This window comes from Poromitra crassiceps, assembly GCF_964638095.1.
Source record: "Poromitra crassiceps genome assembly, chromosome: 12".
NCBI lineage: Eukaryota > Metazoa > Chordata > Actinopteri > Beryciformes > Melamphaidae > Poromitra > Poromitra crassiceps.
The window spans coordinates 21,603,243-21,626,925 of NC_139632.1; the positions used below are offsets into that span (position 1 = coordinate 21,603,243).

General features: G+C 45.6%; 1 protein-coding gene across 1 annotated transcript; it reads right to left on the reverse strand.

Annotated features, from left to right (window-relative positions):
* Window positions 1-2,031: 2,031 nt before the first annotated feature.
* cracd (capping protein inhibiting regulator of actin dynamics) lies at window positions 2,032-8,239 on the reverse strand. Its single transcript, XM_083647733.1, has 8 exons — window positions 8,103-8,239; window positions 7,113-7,245; window positions 6,169-6,324; window positions 5,868-6,080; window positions 3,379-5,707; window positions 2,860-3,050; window positions 2,593-2,752; window positions 2,032-2,206 (listed from the first exon to the last, which is right to left on the reverse strand). Exons 2-8 carry the CDS (start codon window positions 7,152-7,154, stop codon window positions 2,046-2,048), a joined length of 3,252 nt encoding a protein of 1,083 aa, XP_083503859.1. The 5' UTR covers window positions 7,155-7,245; window positions 8,103-8,239; the 3' UTR covers window positions 2,032-2,045.
* Between the last annotated feature and the right edge of the window lie 15,444 nt (window positions 8,240-23,683).

Consider the following 23,683-nt stretch of genomic DNA (forward strand, 5'->3'; position numbering starts at 1 on the left):
AGGTGCTTTGGGAAACAAGATTTAACGAGCGTGGTGCAGGTTAAAAAAATAAATTTACATTTTGGGCTCATGATTAGTACGAAAATACCCCAAAAAACAAAACTATTTTTTTACAGGCCCCCGGGCCAGAAATGGGGGGGAAAGGTGGCATTCTAAATGGTCTTGTGATGTCACAAGAGGAGAACATTCTGCTGGGGATGCAAACTCATGGAGAGTGAAAAAGAAAAAATAATTAAGTGCCCTATTTTGGGATAAAAAATGTGACTAGTTTACACCCCTCTGACATCACAAGAGGGAGTTTCATTTCAGGAACAGTGCCCCTTGCAGTTTACACAAAAACAATGCAGGCCTATGTGTGGTAAGTTAAAAAAAAATAAAAAAATCCCCAAATCCCATTGCTATATACACCCCTCCTACATCCTACATATGAATGCAATGTGGTCTCCAACCTACACCATGCTCTTTAAATAAAGCTCTATATTCAATATCTGAAACCTAGAACAAGGAAAGAATGAGTCTGCGGGCCTGCGGTTCAGACATTGGTATTTAATTTACATTATTCATAACATTTGTATCGCTTTAAGAATTTTCTCATGAATACCTCTAAGTGGGACAAAAAAAGTGCAATTATTACCAAACATTTTTGTTACATATAACACTGTGTACACTACACTATTGTGCACGACCAAAGTTAAAAACAAAATGACAAAGTGACTCAGCCTTAGGGGCCTCTCTCTGACCAAAGCTCCGGTAAAACCTTTGACTTACATACTTACGTACATACAGATCATTATATTGAGAAGTGAGAAAGGTAGTGGTAGGAGACGAGAAAGCTGGAGTTTTGTAGAAATGCTTACATTATGTAAGGCAAACCAGCTCATATCACATTTACAAGGAAGTGATGGCATAAGCCTACAAACACACTTGTGTTACAGAAGGACAGCTACAAGGATTGTATGTTACAGCAAGCAGGTAGTCTCGGTCTCCATAGCAAAGCAAAATCCAAATGACATCATCACAGAGTAGTGAGGATAATGTGCAAATCACTGTAAATGCCCAGTAACACCTGTGGTCTTCAGTGTTGTGTTTCGGTGCACGCACCATGTGATTTTGACAGATTTTTTACTAGTGTTGCTTTACAAACGGATTCTGATAACGTTATGGCAAATTGTACAATAGCTTCTTTGACAGCTGTCACAGTCATCACGGACACAGTGAGAATTGTTATGCTAAGTACAGGTTTCCAATATGAGTTTAAAAAAAAAGGCTTCTTTTGTACATCAAACAAACAAGGCTCAGAGAAGAGATACAGTATCGATCGTTTCGACATCCATTGCTTGAAATAATACCAACGAGGCAATGTGGCAGAGAGGATGCCTGTAACACTTCCATTTGCTGTCACAAAGAAGATTGAACAGGGTCATGTTGGGTTATTGTTACGATTAGCCCTTAAAGCACGATTCTGAAAACTCCCCTCTGCTGATTAAACACGGTCCGTGTCATAATGTCAGAGCTTCGACTTCACCTCTATTAGAGAAGTATTTCATGTTATATTGTAGTTTAGCGCATGACTTATTTACAACCATGGTGACCCCCATTGGCTACAAAAGGAAAAATCGGGGTTGGCTATTGCAGTAGTCAGCCATGGTTGTGATTGGCTGCTGAAGGTTCTGTGCCGCAAAGACCTTTGTTACATCAATGTCTTGGGACATTATGCTTTCATGGTTTTGTATACATTTAAGTGCATGCTTGCAATAATTGTTTATGTATAGATGTGTGTGATTGTGTTTGAATATTTGAATGTGAAGCGCACTTTAACGTGATAATAATACCAGCCAGTGTATGGTTACAAGGTAACGGGGGGCATTACTTTTTTCATAGCGTCAGGAGGGTATATATAGTGCTGAAGGGGAAGATCTGGAGTTGGGAGGAAACGGACAGGGGCGATGTTGACTCTTGAGGTGCGTCATGGTCCATGGGCAGTGTGCAGTCTCGATGCAGGCCGGAGCCCGCTTTGAAGCTGGGGGTGGGCGTTGGGGGGGATGTTATTTGATGATCTGAGGACAGTCACTCCAGGCTTTGGCCTTGCGTTTGGCCAGGGCCAGCCAGGCCGGCTCTGTGCACACCTGGGGAGAGTCACTGGAGGGGAAGCGTTTCGACACCTCCTTCACAGCAGGTGGTGATGGTGTGGAATCTGCAATCTCGACTGAAGTCCAGAGCAGAAGATAATTACAATTGCATCCGTTATTAAACTATTAAGACCCACAAGGCCCATCAAAAAAAAAAAAAGTAGGCATGATAAAACTGATTTCAATATTTATGATATTCAGTGTGCAATGGATATTTGATTTGATTTCTTCTAATTAAATAATGTCTTCTATAATAACTAGAAATATTGCACACTCATTTCTAGCATGACTCGCACACAAATTGCCTGCTCAACTGCTGAGCAATTGTGAGTCCCGTGCGGAACCTTATTATTATAGTAGTGAGATAATAATATGTACTGTATGTGTACAGTACTACAGATATGGCTATATGAATACATTGTTGACCATTAATAATAATGAGCCACATTAAGCAGGTTCTTACCAGTGACAGAGCTGGGCAGTGTGTTGGCTTTTTTCAGGTGGTCTCTGCGATCAAAGCGTCCCAGCAGGCTGTCAGGTCTCTTGGGCTCCTCTGGTGTCCGAGGTTTAGAGGGACTGGTGCTTCCGTTTCCTTTGCTCTCTGTGGGACTGATCAGCGTAGCCTGTAAACGGTAAAGGAATATGTTTACCTGATGGTCTGGGAAGGGGGGGGGGGGGGATGATGTGGAGAAATGTAAGAAATTGAGTACACAGAGAATCGGCCACATACACTTTCTCTCTCCCTCGTCTGTTTTTCGGCAAGCTTGGCCTCTCTCTGGCTGCGACGGTCCTCTCGGTTCTGCTGCTGATCCCTGAAGCCCTTCTGCTTCTGCAGCGCCAGTGTGATCCATAACGGGCCCGCCTCCTTCTCCGAGACCCGTGTGCTGTCCAGCGAATGCCTGCTCTGTAGTGACGGTTTGTCTGTAGGGTACACATGCATAGTGTCAATTTACACACCGTTAACGTTTCATGTTAAAAGATCATTTGCTCTAATAAAAACAAAGGTTGCTGATTACACACGACACGATCTTAATACATGTATGTGTATATTAGTGTTTCATTCATATTTCAAAAATGTTAAAAATGAATGCAAGTTAAATTCTTTTTGGTGGGTTGGCAGCCCCTCTAGCTTGGGTGGCCCACCTTCTACACTTCTGTACAGTGTACACTCCCTTTTGTCTCTCAAATCCGGAGTGAGATCTCTGATTAGCACTCTTACAGCACAGCGGCTTGCGGAGGTGACACTGACCTCTCTTCATGAGCTCGGTCTTTCTGTCCACCTTCTCTCTCCAGGGGATATTGATGGAGGGGAAGAAGGACCTCTTCTCCTTGTGCTCCTCTTCCCCTTGGTTGTGGCCATGGCTGCTCCTGCGCAGCTGAGCCACCGCAGATGATTCTTCGCTCTTGCTAATCTGTTCCTGGCTGGACAAATCTGCCCCCCCTATTCTCTGGGCCACAGCCTCGCTGGGAACCCCACGGATAACTTTAGGTAGTGGTGAGGGGGGAGGGGTGGTGACGGCTCCAGTAGGTTTGGGTGATGTGGTGGGTCTTTGGTAGAGCGGCGGTTTGGAATGGACTTTCTCACCCTCGCTGTGTACGGATGACGTGCTGGGAGACTTGCCCGGCTTGGCCCGAGGGACAGCAGGGGAGGCACTTGCCTGTAAGAACTTGCCAAGTGCACTCTCTTTTTGGGGCGATGTGGGACTGTCGGAGAACACGGAGGAAGTGTCGGAGTCCGGTTCAATGGGGGTGAGAGGTGAAGGGACGCCATCAAAGCTGTCCCCAGCACTGTAACGTTTCTTCCTTTTCTCTGTGGACTGTTCACTGTGAAAGCGGAGTGAGTAGTTGGTCCTCCTCAGCTTTATGCCAAAAGGAGAGGGTTTATCCTCACCATCAGGGCCCCTCTCTTCTCCACTCTCAGCATCCTCCGCCTCGCCCTGACTCCTGCTCTTCAACCCCGCCGCCTCAGGTTTGGTTCCAGGGCTGGGAACCAGGAAAGAGGGTAGGTCTTTGGCAAACATACACTCGTCCGACCCTCTTTCTGTGATGCGGACAGTTTTACTTGTCCTATTCTGAGCTTTACTGGCTAGAGCTGGCGAGGCTGCAGGGGTGCCGGGTGGAGTCGTTTCCTTGTCATCCAGACTGAACACCTCAGAGTTCCTATTTGAGTCTCCAAATTTCTTCTTAGCTGGGGTGATGGAGAACTTGGCGCTGGCAGACATGGTCTTCCTGAGGTTGGTGTGAGAAAATGGAGGCTGATTCAGATCTTCACTGCTGGGCTGCGTCTGGTTTCGGGTCAACTCTGGGTAATCCTCATACTTCCCTTCCTCTGCTCCCTTGAATATCTTTGATCTAATGCTAGCCCATTCTGCTAGGACAGCTGCACCAGACTGGTCTGTGGAGAGCGTGGACTCGTTGAGCGATTTGGTTTTGCCTGACTTGCGGTCTGGTGAAGTCTTGCTCTTCGTTGTTGGCGTTCCCTGGGCCTTTCTATCCTCTCCCAAACCAAGCAGAGATTTGCAGGCTGTGTCTTTGATCTGGTCTAAGTTGACTGCAGTACCACAAAGCTGGGCCCCTGTCACCAGGATGGCTGTGTGGGGGACGTATGGAGATGCTGGCATGCTGTGGGAGTCTGCTCCTTCAGGAGAGGAAGCCTTGGGGCCCTCTCTTTGGTCAGCTACAGCACCACTCTGGTGGCTGGAGGCCGGCGTAACAGGTGTCAGGTTGACCTTCTGGAAGAGAATCTGCTTTTCCCCAGAGGACACTTTGAAAGAGAAAGCTGGCCTCTGTCGCTCCTCCATCTCTCTCCAGCGCAGCTCCTCTGCTCTTCTCTTCCTCTCGGGGTCGGAGCTGCGGTCAGCCTCCTCTAACGAGAGTCTCCTCTGCTCTTCCTCTTCTTTCTTCTGTCTCTCCTCTGCTTCCAGCTTTGTCCTCTCTTCTTCTAGCCTTTTCTTTCTTTCCTCCTCTTCTCTTTCCTCCGCCAGCTTCTTCTCTAAATGCAAACGCTCTGCATCGAGCTCCTGCTGCCGCCTCTGCTCCTCCTCCTCTCGCTTCTTTCTTTCCTCCTCCTCTCTTCTCCTCTGCTCCTCCAGACGTCTCTTCTCCTCTTCCCTCTGTCGACACTCCTCCTCTTCTCGCATCCTCCTCTCCTCCTCTTCCCTCCGTATCCGCTCCTCTTCCTCTCGTCTTCTCCTTTCCTCGTCTTCCCTAATCCGTCTCTCCTCTTCTTCCTCCTTCCTTCTCCTCTCCGCCTCTTCTCTAAGCTTTCTTTCCTCCTCCTCTTTACGGACACGCTCCTCCTCTTGTTGTTTACGGCACTGCTCCTCCTCCAGTTCGCGCAGCCTCAACTCCTCTTCTCTCTTCTTCTTCTCCTCTTCCTCCTGCCTGAGCCTCTGCTCCTCCAGCTCTCTCTTCCTCCTGGCCTCGTGTCTCTCCTCATGTAATCTCTGTTTCTTGGAGTTTTCTAGGGGGTCGTGGTGAGGCTCTTCAGCAGCCGTCCTGTGGTGTTCATCTGTGGAGACGCCTGCTCCCTCCTCGTCCTCCTGCAGCAGACCAGGAAGAGACACATCTTGGAGATCCTAGGAATGAAGAAATATGATCAGTTCCCGTTTCTCTTAACCACACCAAAGGGTAAGACTTATGGCAAATGGAATCAACAACATGCAAAGAAAGACCCCTATCCACAGCTTGCTGCTCCAAGAGGCTAATTGTATCATTCTGGACCTAGCCCTTGCTCACCTGTGTTAACCGACGGTGCTTGCTTGAAATCCTCTGATTCTTAGGTTTGACAGCCAGTTTATGCTTGGCAGCAGTGTTATCTAAGCGAGGAACAGACTGCGGGACAGCATCCAGGTTGATGGACTCAATAGTACCGGTGGGTGGAAGAACTCGTTTGGACCTGGGGGACTTCACTGGGGTGCTGTGTGTCCCGGCCTGTTGGGCCCCCTGGACCTGCTGGTCACATTAACAGAATGTTCACTTGCAACCTTACCTTTACCATAGCCATGTACAACACAGAACCAAACAGATGTTGTCTTACCTTTGGCTCTGTTTTTGCTGGCTCAGCCTCTACTTGGGCCAACACCTTCAGAGGGCTCCGGGGGACCTCCTCCTCATCGGAACTGCCCTCGTCTGATTCACTCCTCCTCATAGAGGGAGGCTTCTGGCCAAACTTGATATTTTGTGCTATCTGCCTCTGTTTGATTAAAAAACAAACAGTCATAAGTTGTGCATTCAGAGAAAGAGACAGAACAGAACTGGTCATTAAAACTGGTTGTTAAAGGGCATACATACCTAAGGGAGTTCCCAATCTTTTTTTGCTTGTGAGCCCACACTGGTGTCAAACAAATCTGACATAGCTTACTACTCTAATGAGGTGGACCGTAGTGCCATCACTGATAAGATCATGATCGCTTGAGTGACATCACTGATGACATCACAATTGCTCAAGTGACATCACTGATGACATCACTGGTGTGGTGACGTCACAAAGCTCACTGGTGACATCATCACTGATGATGTTACTCATTGGTGATGTCACAATTCTTCTTCTTCTGTGGTGTTTTATGGCAGTTGGCATCCTTTATGTTCCATTACCACCTCCTTCTGGATTTTCTCCACCCACTGTTTCCCTACATTCTGTCCCTCTCCCGACATCACAATTGCTCGAGTGACACCAGTGATGATGACATCAATAATAAATAAAGTCATAATTCTGACTTTTCTCAGAATTCTGACATTAAACTCAGAATTCTGACTTTATTCTCAGAATTCTAACTTTGTAATCAGAATTCAGAATTACACTCAGAACTCAAATATTTTCACATACATGTTTATTATGTTCAAGTGGCTCTAATCATCTTCCATAGTTTTAAATTGTGTGTGGTGTGGTGTTAAAAAATAAATAAATAAATAAACAGGCAACCCCATTCCAGGTGAACCCATTTGGAGTTGCAAACCCAAGGTTGAGAACCACTGCCATACCTGCAGGTTCCTAACTTTATCGGAGACGTTTTCCTGGGACATGGCGTGATCTAGACTGGGCTCCTTCACCGGTTCCTCTGGGATAAAGATGCTGTCGTGGGAGAGAGCTCGAGATCCAATGGGATTTAACTCCCTATAGACAAATACATGTAAGGGTAGCTTTAGTGTTGCAGCAGATCATTATTGTCATTCATTCATTCATTCATTCATTCATTCATTATGAGGGGTTAGTATCACTCAGTAAAGCAATTTACACAAAGAAAGGAATGACCTCTTTACACATCAGCAGTCTAAGGGCTAATGTCCACCAGCTCCGGAACAGATGTGGTACGGCTCCAATACGGCTGCGGACAGACCCACACTCATGTAGTCTGCCAGACACATGTGGGATCCGACAAAAATAGAACAGGTGCATAACTTTTTCCATACCACATGTATTGCCCTTCTATTAACATGGGCAATAGTCTGATCCGGCAGTTTTACCGGATCCGCCACGCAGCCGTAACGCATCTGGTGTACATTGGGTGTACTGTAACCAGAGCCTTATATATAGAAGAGTTGCGACATCTCCATTCACTCCAATGGACCCGTTTTTTACTCTCAAGAGTTCCCAGAAGTAAGACAGAGATTGCAGAGATTGCAATTTGCAGTGTTTATACGAGTCCATTTTAAGATTTTCAGAGTAAAATTAATTACTGTGATGAATATATGGATATCCAAAGAGATAAACTAAGAAATAAAGAGAGGAGCCAGTTTATGATTGGCATGAGAATCATTTTTTAGTTAGTGGGTCTCAATGGTCCGACTAATCTCCCCTTACTGTGATTAAAGTTGACTTGCTCTAACAAATGAAGGCCAAGAAATTCTCAAACCTCCAGTATGGACGTTGAACAATTGATAAGAGTTGTAATTATGGCTTATATCAGACACTAAACAAATAACACAGGAGGATTGCTGAGTATAAAAATGAAACTTGATTTTTGTAGTTACCTCAGATTTTGATTGGTCTCCTCATCGTCAGATACAACTCCATTGCACACTTCGCTAGTCGAGAAACTAGCCTTTAGCTCTGCTGCATCAAAACCCCTCTCTGCCTCCCTCTTCTTCCTCTTCCCGAACAAACGTTTGAAGGGCTGAAATTTGCCCTGTCGCCTCCTCTCTGTCGACGAGAATGACAAAAAAACAAAGACATGATAACCACAGCCAGATAATCAGACCATCAGTCTTTACAGTATTCTCACCCTCCTGCTAAATAACTAGTAGGACTCGACTGTGCGTATGGGCCTGTGCGTGTAGTGATAAATGGCAAAATGCGATTGATTGATTGATTGATTAAATCAAAACAAACAATTCAAAAAAGCAGATGGAATGAGGAGAAAACCTTGGCTCTTTTGTTCATACTTACCCATGTTTACAGTGAGCAGTAGTGAAACTTATCAAATTGCTGAATTATTGACTGAAAAAATGCCACTCATTGGTCTTTGTAGAATATAGACTACACCATTCCCACTTGAGAGAAGGTATTGTAGAGCTAGAAACAAACCCCCAATGATATCTGGCTATCCACAAGGTTTCAAGAAGTTAATCTTTGTAAATGTGTGGCTCAGCAGACGTATGATCGGTAATATCTGACCTTGACTCTCCAATAGATATCACACACGTTTCCCAATGCAAAAGGAAAGCAAAATAACTTTCATTTCCATTCTTACTGCTTAATGGCTTTGATCTCTCATGCCGCTGACTCATTTAGCAGGCTAGCAGCATAGCAGCATGGCATTCCGTGCTGCTGTAGTCAAATTACAACAATAAACTGCCTTAAAATTGGTAATATGATGTTAAAGAAGCCAAAAAGATTTAAAAAAAAGAAACATGTCTATAGTAAACCTACCTATTAAGTGGCTGTAGAAAAACCTCTTGCCGTTTTACCAGTAATGTTTCACACAACGGTATTCTAGTTATGATCTCACTTATGAACTCAGTTTGGACTTTCGGTTCATAACTTTATTTCCTTATCATCCTTCAAGCCAGAAGGTTATAAACTCTGCCACATAAGATAAACTTTCCCATGTGGAAAGGGAAAATGCTCTCTGGCCTCCTTGGGATCCTATGAGGAGATTTGTTGATATGATGTAATCAGCTTATTGTAAATAAGTTGAATATCTCTACACAGATATCCATTTGCTGTATTTCAGAATGCATTTCATAACAATATTTTTGGTCTTTACCAGCTGAGCTACACTGACAGTTTGTCAGTTTGTCAAAATCTTATACTCCGCATTTACATGTACTTGAGTAAGAAGCGGGAACGTGCCTCAAAGTCTGAGTTTGGACAATGTGTTGGGTGCGTTTACATGCACACTAATAAACTGATCATTAACTGGGGCAGTGGTGGCCCAATGGTTAGAGAAGTGAGCTTGTGACAGGAAGGTCGTCGGTTCAATCCCCGGGACCGGCAGGATAAATCTGGGTGGGGAAAGTGAAAAGGCAGGGCTTGCCCCTCCCTCATTACCACCACTGAGGTGCCCTTGAGCAAGGCCCTTAACCCCAACCGCTCCAGTGGGGCTGATCAGTGGCCAGCAGATCATGACTGTGGTTGTACTGGTCAGCTTCCAGGTATGAATGTGTGTGTGAATGTGAACAGGGCACTCCTGAAAAAGAGAGCATTGCTCTCAGTGAGACTCCCCCTATATAAATAAAGGTAAAAAAATAAAAAAATGATTTATGAAGGTACCAGATTATTCAAGTGGTCATGTAAACAGCATAAACTGATATGCTTTATCGTTTAAAGGCCGTTATCGGATTATGAGACACCTAGCTTTTTGCTGAATCTTCCGTTTTATTCAGCTTTTATTCAACCCAATCAATCCCAATGTCCACACTCACGGTCTCAGACTTTGAGGCGCGTTCCCACTACTTGCTAAAGCAGTGGTTCCCAACCACTGAATGAAATTTCAGGTGACCCCATTTGAATTCCAGGTGGGGTATTTTTCCTGTTGTTGTTGTTGTTGTTGTTGTTTTTTTACACCACACACAGTTTAAGATTCTGAGATTATAGTCAGATTTCTGAGGTTAAAGTCAGAATTCTGAGTTTAATGTCAGAATTCTGAGATTAAAGTCAGAATTCTCAAATGAAAGTCAGAATTGAAAAAAGTCGTTAAATGTGACATCATTGATGATGTCACTGATGATGTCACTGATTATCATCATCAGTATTGGGAGCTAGGGCTCTGTTTGTTTCTCTGTCTGTCTCTCCCACTGATGACATCATCAATGATGTCATAAACCACTGATGACATCAGTCCCACTGATGACATCATCAGTGATGTCATAAACATTGATAGTACAATATGGATAAATCTAGCATCATAAACCACTGATGACATCAGCCCCACTGATGACATCAGCAGTGATGTCATAAACCACTGTGACACCATCAGTGATGTCATAAACCACAGTGGACATCAGTCCCACTGATAACATTATCAGTGATGTCATAAACCACTGATGACATCAGTCCCACTGATGCAGTGATGTCATACATAGGCATTGTGACATCACTGATGATGTCATCAGTGCACACACACACACACACACACACACGAGAGACTGAGGGAGAGAGGAGAGGGAGAGATAGGCGAGGGGGAGAGAGAAAGGGGAGAGACTAAGGGAGAGAGAGAGAGAGGGGGATAGAGACTGAGGGAGAGAGGGAGATATTGCGCGCGTGGCAATAGGGCAGGCGAGGCCACGCAGCAGACGAGCTGCGGGCGAGGCCGCGGAGCGGCCGAGCTGCGTATGCTGGCTGCAGGGCAGGCGAGGCCGTGAGGCCGCGCAGCGGGTGAGCCTATGAATCGAGTGTGCATAGCGCGCGAGCCGAGATGCCTAGTATTACTGATGTACCGAAATTTTAATGTCTGTCTGGGGTGGGGTCCCTAGATTTTTGTGATTTAAAGTGGGGTCTCAAGCCAAAAAAGGTTGGGAATCACTTTACTAAAGTGTGGTATGTAAACGCGTCAATCAGATTATTGCCATTACCTGATTATTCCCAGTTATTTGATTATCGTGTGCATCTACAAAAGTCAGGCTCTGTTTTGTTTTTGTCTGTGTATGTCTGAGTATTTGTGGAGGTCTGATGGGTGAACCGAGTGGGTGAGGTTACAAGGCTACAAAGCTACTCTACACCACTGTGTAGAGAAGCGTTCTCTGGGCTCTGCGGGTATCCCTTTCACAGCTATAAGTAGCAACTGGTGTGGGATTTCACTCTGCATTCTGCTCACTACACCAGAGGCATCATGGGATATGATACAGTCAACTAATTTCCACCAACTCCCTGAATCCAAACTGTGCGTCTTTGTGTTGGTGTGGGAGAAGAGGAGTTTAAATTAAATATATATATTTACACTATACACTGCAATTGTGTAGCAATGACTGGAAAAAAAAAAATATATATATATATACAGTGTGTGGAAATATTTGTCATACAACTATTTATTCTATTCCTTTATTGACGGAATATGCACTGTGTTCTGGCTTAACTAAAATAGGACAGTGTGTGCTGGTTTGACTATAAGGGAACTTCTTTATCCTCTGGGACTGAATGTGTCACTACTCCGGACTCCTGACCACATAAATCGCATCAAAACACTCAGCGGAAATCAATCCTCTCCCCCCAGGACTACAGTGCCAGTCTTATCCATATCTATGATATCGTCAATGCCATACAGAAACGCTGTATCCCATATAAAAAAATAATAATTTTCAGAAATCCATTCATGTTTGAGATGGCTTGCTTTATCAGCTGTCAATCAATCAATCAATCAACATATATCTATGTATATATATATATATATATATATATATATATATATATATATATATATATATATATATATATATATGTGTATATATATATATATATAGTTAAATGAAAAGACTTGTTTTCTGCAGGGCACTGATGAAATCGATGACATGCTCCACTCGCTCTGTCAGACCCACTCTTGAGTCTGTAAGTAAAGTGAGTGATATTACAGTGTGACACTGATGTTCTGCTTTCCCAGCATCAGGGTCGGTCCAGTGTTTCTCCTCTGGTACGTGGCTCATAATGCACCGCCGCCGGCATGCTCACACACTCATGCGTGAAACAAGAAAGGGCAGGTTTTCAGCAGTGTTACTCCACTCAGCAGCACTCCACTCAGCAGCTAGTCAACGTACCGCCGGGGTTAACTCTCACATTCGCGACTTCCTGTGTTCTCCATCCTGGTCCGCAGCACCCAGTCCTGCTGGTTTTCATTCTAGCCAACTGTAATTAGGGACCAATTTACACCTGGGAGACCAGGTGAATGCAATTAAGAAAACCAGCAGTACTCTGCTGCTGAGGTCCGGGGGTGAAAACCACTGCTCTAGTGTACTACAGGGGTATTCAACTGTGTGACATGGAGGACTGAGTGTGTACAGGTTTTCATTCCACCAAAGACTGCACCAGGCAGTGTGGTAGTCACGTCACAATATCTTGAGTCTCGAGTACCCAGTGTTCCAGTCCAAGTCCAAGTCACCAAAGAGGAGTCCGAGTCCAGTCCCCATGACCTAAGTCTGAGTCCGGAGTTACTGAACATGAGCGTGAATCCGCATGTAGGTCGAATACACGTGCCTGCCCTTGCACAAAGTTGAATAATGTCACAGTATTAATATACATCAATATGACAATATCTAATATGCCAAATTATTAGGGCCTAATACAAAAAACAAAACAAAATCAAAACAGTCAATTAACAAGTCTGAGTCCTCGTCTCCAACTTCCGAGTCAGAAATTATGCACGAATGCTCGAGTCCAAGTCCTGAGTCATCAGTGCTCAAGTTCAAGTTGAGTCACGAATCTTGAAAATGAGTCCAAGAATCGGACTGGAGTCCGGGCCCTGGACTCGACTACTACAACACTATAGTCTCGCTGGCCAGCCTCCCCTCCCTTCCGGGAGAGGAGTCTGGCGGCGCAGGTCTCCATTGTGGAATTGCGATGGGCGGCGCTTAGCGGCAGTGCCCTTGGAAAATAGTTTCCAACAATCCAACTTGCCATTTTCAGCGTGTAGCAACGAGCTAGCGTGTAGGTTTCTGCCGTTAGCTTGCTAGCTAGTTAGCATTGTTGTTTTCACTGAGGTGGCAGGGCACTATTTACAGTGACACACAGGGAGGAGGGAGCGGAAGCCACTCTGCTTGACATGGTCGAAGCCAATGACAAAGCTTGTAATAAGCGGGGAGAAGACATCCGGCAGCGACTGAAACAGTCACTCCAATGGGAGAGCAGCTGTAGAGCAGGGCAGAGCTTATACCAGTAGCCTGTTTCCGTGCAGCCAGACTCCTCTCACGGAAGGGAAGGGAGGCTGGCCAGCGAGACTACTACAACACTGGCACTGGGTGATGTCACTGTTTAGTTGCTCCTCTCTGGTTAAAGGTGTGAAATCACCTGGTGTGATCTTCGGTTGGAATGATAACAATCGGCCTCCTTAGCACATGGCTGAATACGCCTACTACTTGTTTCACACATCTATAGTCACTGCCAGGCGAACACACACAAAGCAGCAGCTCACTGACTGTACTGTACTAACATTACAGTCAGCAAATGTTTTGTGGAATAATGTATTCAGGATGATGTACTAAATGAAAACTGTGTGTGTGTGTGTGTGTGTGTGTGTGTGTGTGTGTGTGTGTGTGTGTGTGTGTGTGTCACTGCCACTATACTTATCTTTAGGCTTTGATCTAGAATATTACAGGTGCTGTGTGACACGATTTTGACCTCTTGCTGTTTTGATATTGATACGTTGTTTTCTTCGCTTGACACCACTGATCTAATCTTTATACATGTGCTCACCTACGCCCTGTGATCAAATTCCAACATAAAACTGTAATTAAATAAAAACTGGTGAGGTAAGGAGGAACAAAGAACTCACAAGTCAGAAGTTAACCTTGGCCACAGCACACAACTAGCATATCTAATGGCCTCCATCAATCTCTGCTATCATGTCAAACCCTTCACCACACCATGCACTTCTTAAAGAGACAGTGAAAAAGAACCGTAAACCGAGGCAAACGGAGGCCTCATTTCACCTCAGTGGTGTTGCCATAAATTATATTTTAAGCACCGTCTCTTTAAGATGGGATCTAAATAAAGCACTCTTTTCCTATTTACCTGGGCCTTTGGATACAGTTACCTCTAAACGCATGTCATGCTTAGTTTCCTTGGCGTCCGTTGCCATGGTCACTGCACACCTTGGCTGTGGTGAGAGAAGAGGGGAGTGAGCATGGGGATGTTATCTGTTTTATTGCCAGAGGAAGGGAGGGGAGGAAAGAGACGAGGCTGGAGCAGAGCGGCTCCGACAGAGAGGAGAGACACACATGAGAGTTCAGCAACGGGGCACTGCACACTCACTCTGCTGCAGCTGCAGTTTGACTTTACACGTGTCTCGCCTTTTATTTTGCTCATCAATAAAGCTCCACTCCTTAGCTCTCTCTGAATGTCTCTTGGTGATCTACTTGTTAAGGGCCTGCCTGATAAAAACTCAACTGTTTCAAAAGCATGATGCGCCACTCTGCTATGGCTCGTTGGTGCACAAATGGTGTTTTTTTGGGGCGTCTGGGTAGACCCGGGTTCAGTTCCCGGTAGCAGTACTTCCGGCTTGGTCAGACGTTCCTACAGACACAAACGGCCGTGTCTGCAGGTGGGAAGAAGGTGGGGATGTGAGTCCTGGTCGCTGCACTAGTGGGGGTTTGCGGGGTGGGGATAGCGTGATCCTTCCACACGCTACGTCCTGCCAGTGAAACTCCTCAGTCAGGTGAAAAATAAGTCCTATCGGGGGAAGTCTATTAACAGCTCTCCCCAGATCGGCAGAGGTTGTGAAGCAAAGACTAAAGAGCAGGGGGAATTGACCAAGTACACTTGGGGAGAAAATGGGAGAAAAATCTGAAAAAAACTTGATCAAACTTTTTTTTTTTTTTTTTTTACCAAACATACATTATGCATCTTAAGTGATAACACAACTAAATGGTCGGGGGATGCAGGTATCACTGACATGAAACAGAAATAATCCCTTTCTCATAAGCAAGAAACCACATTATACAATAAGACAAAGTATTAAAGAAAGATAAATCACAGAATCCCTGCTCCTGTTTCTTCCCCATCATCTATAGTAGCTGAGTGAAACATTAGCAGGGAGGCCCTTTGTTCTATCTTATCTGCTTTAATGAGAGATCGTCCATGAAGATGAAATATGAATCATCATCACAGTAAAGCCACGTGAACCTTCATGATTCAACTTTGCATCTTATAGGCCGACAGTAACCAACAAACCACGACTGACGGTTCCCTGAACCTTTACTCTTTGCTTCTCGCTATTCATAGTATTTCGATGATGTCACAAGCCTTTTTCCTACCAATATGGCGCTACAATACACAGCTCATTGGCTGTGTCACTTGATTGTAATCACCTGTTAATTGATCACAATGACCTGTTGTTTTCCTACCAAAATGGCCGTGTGGTGATGTAACAGAATACTATCAATACTCATCCTCTACCCAACAGCCCTGCAGTCTCCAGCATGCCGAGCCACAGGTTTTCTGCTGTGCAGTGGAAATATGTGTAAAAGTCACAAGCACTCGGGCCGGCGGTGCAATACCAGAGTGTGTGAAACAGTACTGAGAGAGGTGAGATAGTACTGAGAGCTCTGTTTCTCTCTCAGTACTGTCTCACACACTGTCTCTCTCTCTTAGTACTATCTCACCTCTCAGTACTGCGTCACCTCTCTCAGTACTGTCTCACACACTCTGTCGCTCTCTCAGTACTGCGTCACCTCTCTCAGTACTGTTTCACACACTGGTGAGACAGTACTGAGAGAGAGAGAGGAGGTGAGACAGTACTGAGAGAGGTGACCATGAGAGAGACAGCAGTGTGTGAGACAGTACTGAGAGAGACAGAGACAGAGTGTGTGAGACAGTACTGAGAGAGACAGAGACAGCAGTGTGTGAGACAGTACTGAGAGAGACAGAGACAGAGTGTGTGAGACAGTACTGAGAGAGAGACAGTACAGTGTGTGAGACAGTAGCAAAAAGAGAGAATCCCACCTCGCTTCAGCTGTAGAGACAGGCAGGTCCGGTGCATCACAGGAGGGATGCAAAATCACAAGAGGAAGAAGTCTGGAGCAACTCGGGCCATAGAATGCCTTTATGAAGACGCACTGATGTCGAAATGTTGTCTTTTTACTCTGCACCTTAAATAAAAGGCATTCTATGGCCCGAGTTGCTCCAGACTTCTTCCTCTTGTGTGAGACAGTACTGAGAGAGAGACAGAGTGTGCGAGACAGAGACAGAGTGTGTGAGACAGTACTGAGAGAGGTGAGACCGTACTGAGAGAGACAGAGACAGAGTGTGTGAGACAGTACTGGGAGAGGTGACCGTGAGAGAGACAGCAGTGTGTGAGACAGTACTGAAAGAGACACAGAGACAGAGTGTGTGAGACAGTACTGGGAGAGGTGAGAGAGTACTGAGAGAGGTGACCGTGAGAGAGACAGCAGTGTGTGAGACAGTACTGAGAGAGACAGAGACAGAGTGTGTGAGACAGTACTGGGAGAGGTGAGAGAGTACTGAGAGAGGTGACAGTGAGAGAGACAGCAGTGTGTGAGACAGTACTGAGAGAGACAGAGACAGAGTGTGTGAGACAGTACTGAGAGAGGTGAGACAGTACTGTCTGAGAGAGGTGAGACAGTACTGAGAGAGAGACAGTACTGAGAGAGACAGGGAGAGCAGCCTGTCGTCCTGCCGTACGTGGGCTTCCTTCCTGACAGACCCTCTCAGAAATGTCTCGCCCAGAATGGCTCTTTGTCCCATCCGACTCTGGTCAGTGCAGAACAAGGAGCGAGCAAGCATGGCTGCTAGTGGGAGTGTGTGAACGCGAACTCTGTGTGTGTGTGTGTGTGTGTGTGTGTGTGTGTGTGTGTGCGCGTGCGTGTGCGTGCGTGTGTGCGTGCGTGTGTGGGCGGCTGTGTGTAGCAGAGGAGAGAGACTGTACAGTGGTTGTGTCTGCTGGTTTACAGAGTGATATTGTAGATTGTAGACAGTCAGACAGCATGTCTGAATCAGTTAAAAACACACTTCACTGTGTCTGTCTATTTACATGCATTGAGCTACAGTAGCATGAGGCTCAAGCAGCCCGACTGTCAGTCCTAATATTGAGCAGGTGTCTATGTGGTCCTGAATGAGCATGGTGGCGTGTATCATGTGTTTGTGTCTGTTAGGAGCGTGCTGTTTGTAGGCCTATTGTTGCAGAGGACAGGCTTGGGGAGCAGAACTACAGATGGGATGGGAGAAGCACGAGGAGCGGCCATGTGCTCTTTGACAAGGACAGCTGCATCATCGTATGGCGGCGGGCATAACTCGATGCTCCGTTGCAGCGCTGTCAAAGGCCTCAGCAGCTCAACATCATTTGATGGTGACACTCTGGAGCAAAACGGCGCAGACAACCTCCAGTGTCCAAAGGCAGCGCTCAGTAGCTTTAGCATGGTGGGGGTCAGGCAGGTGCCAGAGCCTTCACAGCGTAAACAGCTTGCCGACAAAGCAGACAGACGCGGCGTGGAGCTGTGGAACAGTTTACCTAGTTCAGCTGCACAGCTCGAGATGGCTGCGCACCACTGCAGTAAAACCTTAGGGAACATCGATCTGCCCTTTTGCACAAAGATCGTTTTACCCAGATGAACGTCGCTGCTGCCTCCGGTGGCTTGGGGGAGAAACGGTGAAATAAATACAGAACAGAGACAAAAACAGCAGGTTTGGGTTTGTTAGGTTTTGTTTTACGTGGCATCAGGGGCTCTCATGAGACTGAGTGAGGGACAGACGATGGAGAAGACATGGAGTTTGGCATGGATGTGGGTGACGTGGAGGTGTGGATGAAGAAGCCCTTCTAAACAGCAGGAAGTGGATCTATCAAGGTGGCCGATGATGAGGGGACAAGGACAGAAACGATGAATGTGAAGGACGAAAGGCTTTCATCACTATCAATGATACGGGCAGTGTGGGAAGCTTCAGGAAACCTTACACGAGGACTGCCGTCTCATCAGCACCAACTTTGTCCCACTCTCATTCTTTGCCTTTTCTCTGAAGTTTTAGCAGCCTCTGGTTCACATGGCAACGCTTTGGTACCAAAAGACACACCAAGCAGAATCAGCTGACACTCTGCTCTGGCTCAGTCCCTCATCACTAAAAACACACTCCACTACTTGACTTGACACGCCTGCTCCTTGTGGTTGTCCTGAATTGGTGAACAAGCAAACAAGCCTTCAGCATGTCAGACCCAGAGCAAATCCCCCACTGTAAAGAATGATAAGACTTGTATTAAACACTTGGTTGGAGGTGCTAAACAAACATCTGCAGTAGCCAACACTAAGGAAAGAATATATCCAGAGGGTGCAGGCAAGAAGACAATGGATGTGTGACACAGAGCATCAATCACATGACCAAGGTTATAGTTACCACACCAGCCAATGGTTCACTAATAACGCTTCAGTGTGTAACATGACAACAAACAGAGGCCTTTTTTTTCCACTGTACCGTCTCAATACGCTGACATTGTGATTTGTGACATGCACAAGTGACATTGTAATACGTTTTCCACCGAAAGATGAACAACCTCAGATGTGTAGTACTGTAATATCAATAAACATCATTAAAACATCCTAATTGGTAATGGTTTGGCATACTAAGAGGCAGCCAATGCACTGAAGAAATAAATAGGAATCCTAACTAGTAACTGGCAACTGGCAAACAAACCACAACTACTAAGTACGACTACTTAAGCTGAACTTAACATTCAATATTCTCTAAAGGGCAATTACTCCAGACTTTCTGTATAAGAATGCCTTCTTACCTTCGTGCAACCGGCTGTGTACGAGGGTATCTATGAGTGTGTGGCCGTTCCACCTGCCTGCTGTCACTGTGGAACTAGGGCATTACCTGGAGTCAGGTATCACATGCAGTAAGGGCTTGGTTGTGTGTGCGTGCAAGCATGTGTGTGTGTGTGTGTGTGTGTGTGTGTGTGTGTGTGTGTGTGTGTGTGTGGAGGGGGGGCATATGAGAGCGGCAGAGAGAGGAAGTGTATATCCTTTGATGTTATCATATTGATGAAAAGATTGCACTCCGATGTGCAGTGACGTACCCGGTTATGAAAATAACGGTCTATGTAGCTGCACAGTGTGGGTTGGTGAGTGCAGATAACCTGTTGTGCCAGCACATGTACAGTCAGACAGTCCAAGGGAAGAAGGTGTGTCAGTAGGGATAGGGCAGTGAGGGGAGAAGGTGTGTCAGTAGGGATAGGGCAGTGAGGGGAGAAGGTGTGTCAGTAGAGATAGGGCAGTGAGGGGAGAAGGTGTGTCAGTAGGGATAGGGCAGTGAGGGGAGAAGGTGTGTCAGTAGGGATAGGGCAGTGAGGGGAGGTGTGTCAGTAGAGATAGGGCAGTGAGGGGAGAAGGTGTGTCAGTAGAGATAGGGCAGTGAGGGGAGAAGGTGTGTCAGTAGAGATAGGGCAGTGAGGGGAGAAGGTGTGTCAGTAGAGATAGGGCAGTGAGGGGAGAAGGTGTGTCAGTAGGGATAGGGCAGTGAGGGGAGAAGGTGTGTCAGTAGAGATAGGGCAGTGAGGGGAGAAGGTGTGTCAGTAGGCATAGGGCAGTGAGGGGAGAAGGTGTGTCAGTAGGGATAGGGCAGTGAGGGGAGAAGGTGTGTCAGTAGAGATAGGGCAGTGAGGGGAGAAGGTGTGTCAGTAGGCATAGGGCAGTGAGGGGAGAAGGTGTGTCAGTAGAGATAGGGCAGTGAGGGGAGAAGGTGTGTCAGTAGAGATAGGGCAGTGAGGGGAGAAGGTGTGTCAGTAGGCATAGGGCAGTGAGGGGAGAAGGTGTGTCAGTAGGCATAGGGCAGTGAGGGGAGAAGGTGTGTCAGTAGAGATAGGGCAGTGAGGGGAGAAGGTGTGTCAGTAGAGATAGGGCAGTGAGGGGAGAAGGTGTGTCAGTAGGCATAGGGCAGTGAGGGGAGGTGTGTCAGTAGAGATAGGGCAGTGAGGGGAGAAGGTGTGTCAGTAGAGATAGGGCAGTGAGGGGAGAAGGTGTGTCAGTAGAGATAGGGCAGTGAGGGGAGAAGGTGTGTCAGTAGAGATGGGGCAGTGAGGGGAGAAGGTGTGTCAGTAGAGATAGGGCAGTGAGGGGAGAAGGTGTGTCAGTAGGCATAGGGCAGTGAGCGCTGGGTGAGGAGAGATGGGCATTCTACTGTGTCTGTTGTTGCTGCTGTGCTGAGGAGGCACAAAGTGACACTTTGTTTGCCGGCCAGATAGCCAGTGGAGGAGGAGAACAGAGTAGCATTCATCATTTCGACTGGCTGATGCAGACAAAGCCTTTCATTGTGAGGGACCAATAAATGTGTGCACATGTTTCGATTATAATGGTTTGTAGCATGTTGCGCCGCAACGGCTTAATAATGTTATAGTCATAAATGACCCCATAGCCTCTGAGTTGACCTCTGACTAGATGCAATACACATTATGATACTCTGGTGGGATTGTAGTGTTAAGCGGTCATTTTCTTAGCGTACATAATCTACACTTTATTTCATGAGAATCAAAGCCCTTCCCTGTATCCGGTAGCTTCAAAAGACGAAACGTCCTCATTTCATGCTTATATTAGCTTGATCTGGCAGCATAATGGGTGTGCATCAGCATAGTGTTACCGTGTAATAGAACAGCCCCCTCCAGTTTTGGCAGGGTCACACTGCAGTCTCACAGGGATATGGTAATGATGGGGTTTACCAACCTGGATGCCGCCTATATTACAGCAGCATCGCACTTCAAAGACAGACTGCTCCCTGACTGTGTATATAAATAGAAGCCCCCCCAGTAAACCAGCACAAACATGCACTTACACATTGGATGCAGGCATACAAGCACACACAGGATGAGGGAAGAATAAGTCTTAATCACAATGTGTAGAGAGGTACAGAGGCCAGGATCAGCTGCCTTCAGCAATTCTGTATTATTAGCAAGCTAGCAGCCACTCAACTTGTACTGTAGTGAGCCATTCATAATGTTCATGGAAATGAGAGGACCTATCTATATGTTGATTTTAATATAGATTTCAGATCTGAATGTTTATTGAGATTTTACCAATCGATGGATAAGGATGGGCTTCAAGAAAAACAGCTTACTGGACATAATTAAATTGGGGAAATGGGCTAATCCTTTTAATTGTATGGTGGGATGAACATAAAGGCCATTTACACTAACATGTGTTTTCAGATTGCAATCGGATAGTGCTTGACCACATTAACCTGATTTAATTTACACCTGGTATTAATATGCGCTTCCGGTGTCCACATTGAGATCCGATTGCGATCCGATCAGTGAAGCTCCATAGAGTAGAGCAGCAGAAAAACAGTGGTGACTGTTGTTGTACAGTATGTGAATTGAGAGGACATATTGCATTTACACTTGTGTTCAATGTGGTCACAATGCGTCCCTGACCACCTCCGGAAGTGGTTTGGCCGATCAGATCGCGATCCGTCTTCAATGTGTCTTGGGGGCGTTTAACACCTGTACTTTCAAGTGGTCAAGCACTATCCGATTGCAATCTGATCACAGAAAACGCATGTTAGTGACAGGTGTAAATGGCCTCATAGTCTCAGTGACAACGTATGTGTACCTCATCAAACTAAAGGTGGCTCCATCTTCAGCCTGCTGCTTTTTCTTATCTTGTCTATGTACTGAAATTGCTTAGCAGCTCAGTAAAACAGGGCTTGCCATCTTTCCAAGATAACTTTTTGAAAGAAAAAAAAGACATCCAAATATTTGTGGGAATAGTGGATTGCATAGACATGTGTGAACGTATATAAACCACATTTCTGAAATGTTGGTCATGTCATACTTGCACCACAGAGGACTGAATAAATTAGAACAGAGCTCACAAGGAATAAAGAGGTAAACTGTAATTACCATATTCTGTCTTAGATAAGAGCTGCACCGATATAGATGTGCAGACGGTATGAATCCCTAAAGTGAAGGCCAGATACTATTGATGGTGATAAAATAATACTTCACTCATAAAGCCTTTAAAATGTAAAAGGCTACACACCTCCACACACACTAAATTGTCATTATTAAGAATAAGAGTCTACAAATGTGCCAACATTGGTATAGTGCAGCTCTAACTTACCCTAATATGCTGCTATATGAGTACAAATGTATTGTATATAAACAAACAAAACCAGTGACTCATATTGTTTTTCTCTAAAAGTACAGTAATTCAATTCGTAGTTGCAGTTTCTCTAGGGCCATTACATGATTCCGATTTTTTTTAAGCTGTGTATCTCTGCATGGACTGTAAAAGCACGGTCTCTGGAAAAATGTTCATTAGTGACAATTTGCATATTGATAATATGGTAATTTAACACCACCATATCTTACAGTCCAAAAAGTATGCCCCTGCAAAACACCTAAAACTGACCATTGCGGTACTTTATAAAACACTAAATTCTTGAATCATTAATGGTGAAAAAGCACAGTCTTTGCCATGACAGTTTTCCCTATGTCTTCTCTAAAGCGCACACGCCTACATGGCACATAGCACAGCTCTGGACCTAATATGATGACTTTGCTCCAATATCACCCTTGCATCAGTTCATACGCCTGTCCATTATGACTCAGGTGATCACTCCAACCTAGCCTGGGTAAACCCATCCCCCACGTGACCTGCTCTCAGACCTGTTCTCAGTCACTATACTAGTGACTGGGAACTGAGAGAGCAGGTCACGTGGTGGCTGGGTTTACCTAGGCTAACTCCAACCTAGCTCCAACCTACAATAGTAGCCTTCTTCATAATACAAAACCAGGTATCCTTGTGAAGCAGACGTATCCATCAAAGCAACCAACCAGTTTACTCAACCTATAGCACCAAATGAACACCAGCAGGATTCCTTCCAAGCCTGTGAATTAATTTCTGGCGAAATGCCATTCACTCTCCCTTATGTCTGAGGATGAAAGTCATTTGAGTTGACAGTGAATGCAGCATTGATGAAAACGAGGCTTACACATAGATAGCCTAAATAGCCTACATGTGCGATGGGGGGGGGTTCCACAATTTCAGTTTTTTGCACATATGCTAGCAGGCCGACACCGGAATGCTATACAGTAGGCCTATGCATCTTCCGACTGACTCAAATGCTGATACAAAAGGCTGGATAGTCAGTGGTTTCGATGACTGACACTGGTAGGCTACTGTAGATTTCGTGGAAAAAGGTAGACTATACAGACGAGCTGTCTATAAACCTACAGACATGGTCAATACGTAACCGTTAATGGCAGATTAACGGGCGTGCTGCATAGGGATTACAGCACTATTAATTGCAGAATAAAAGGCGCACGGAGAACAAAGAATCTGGCCTTCGATTTGCTCACATATTACACGCAAATGCCGTTAAATCAGTTAGCGGTCATTTTGGAATAAGGACAACGATCAATTAGCCTACCATACTTTGGCACACTGGCATCGGCGTTTGCGCATTT

Coding starts and splice junctions, on each gene's coding strand:
- cracd (XM_083647733.1), bottom strand. CDS start 7,154: ATGTCCCAGGAAAACGTCTCCGATAAAGTTAGGAACCTGCAG. Junction 6,081..6,168: donor CAGCAAAAACAGAGCCAAAG/GTAAGACAACAT, acceptor TGTGACCAGCAG/GTCCAGGGGGCCCAACAGGC. Junction 2,207..2,592: donor ACTGCCCAGCTCTGTCACTG/GTAAGAACCTGC, acceptor TCTGGACTTCAG/TCGAGATTGCAGATTCCACA.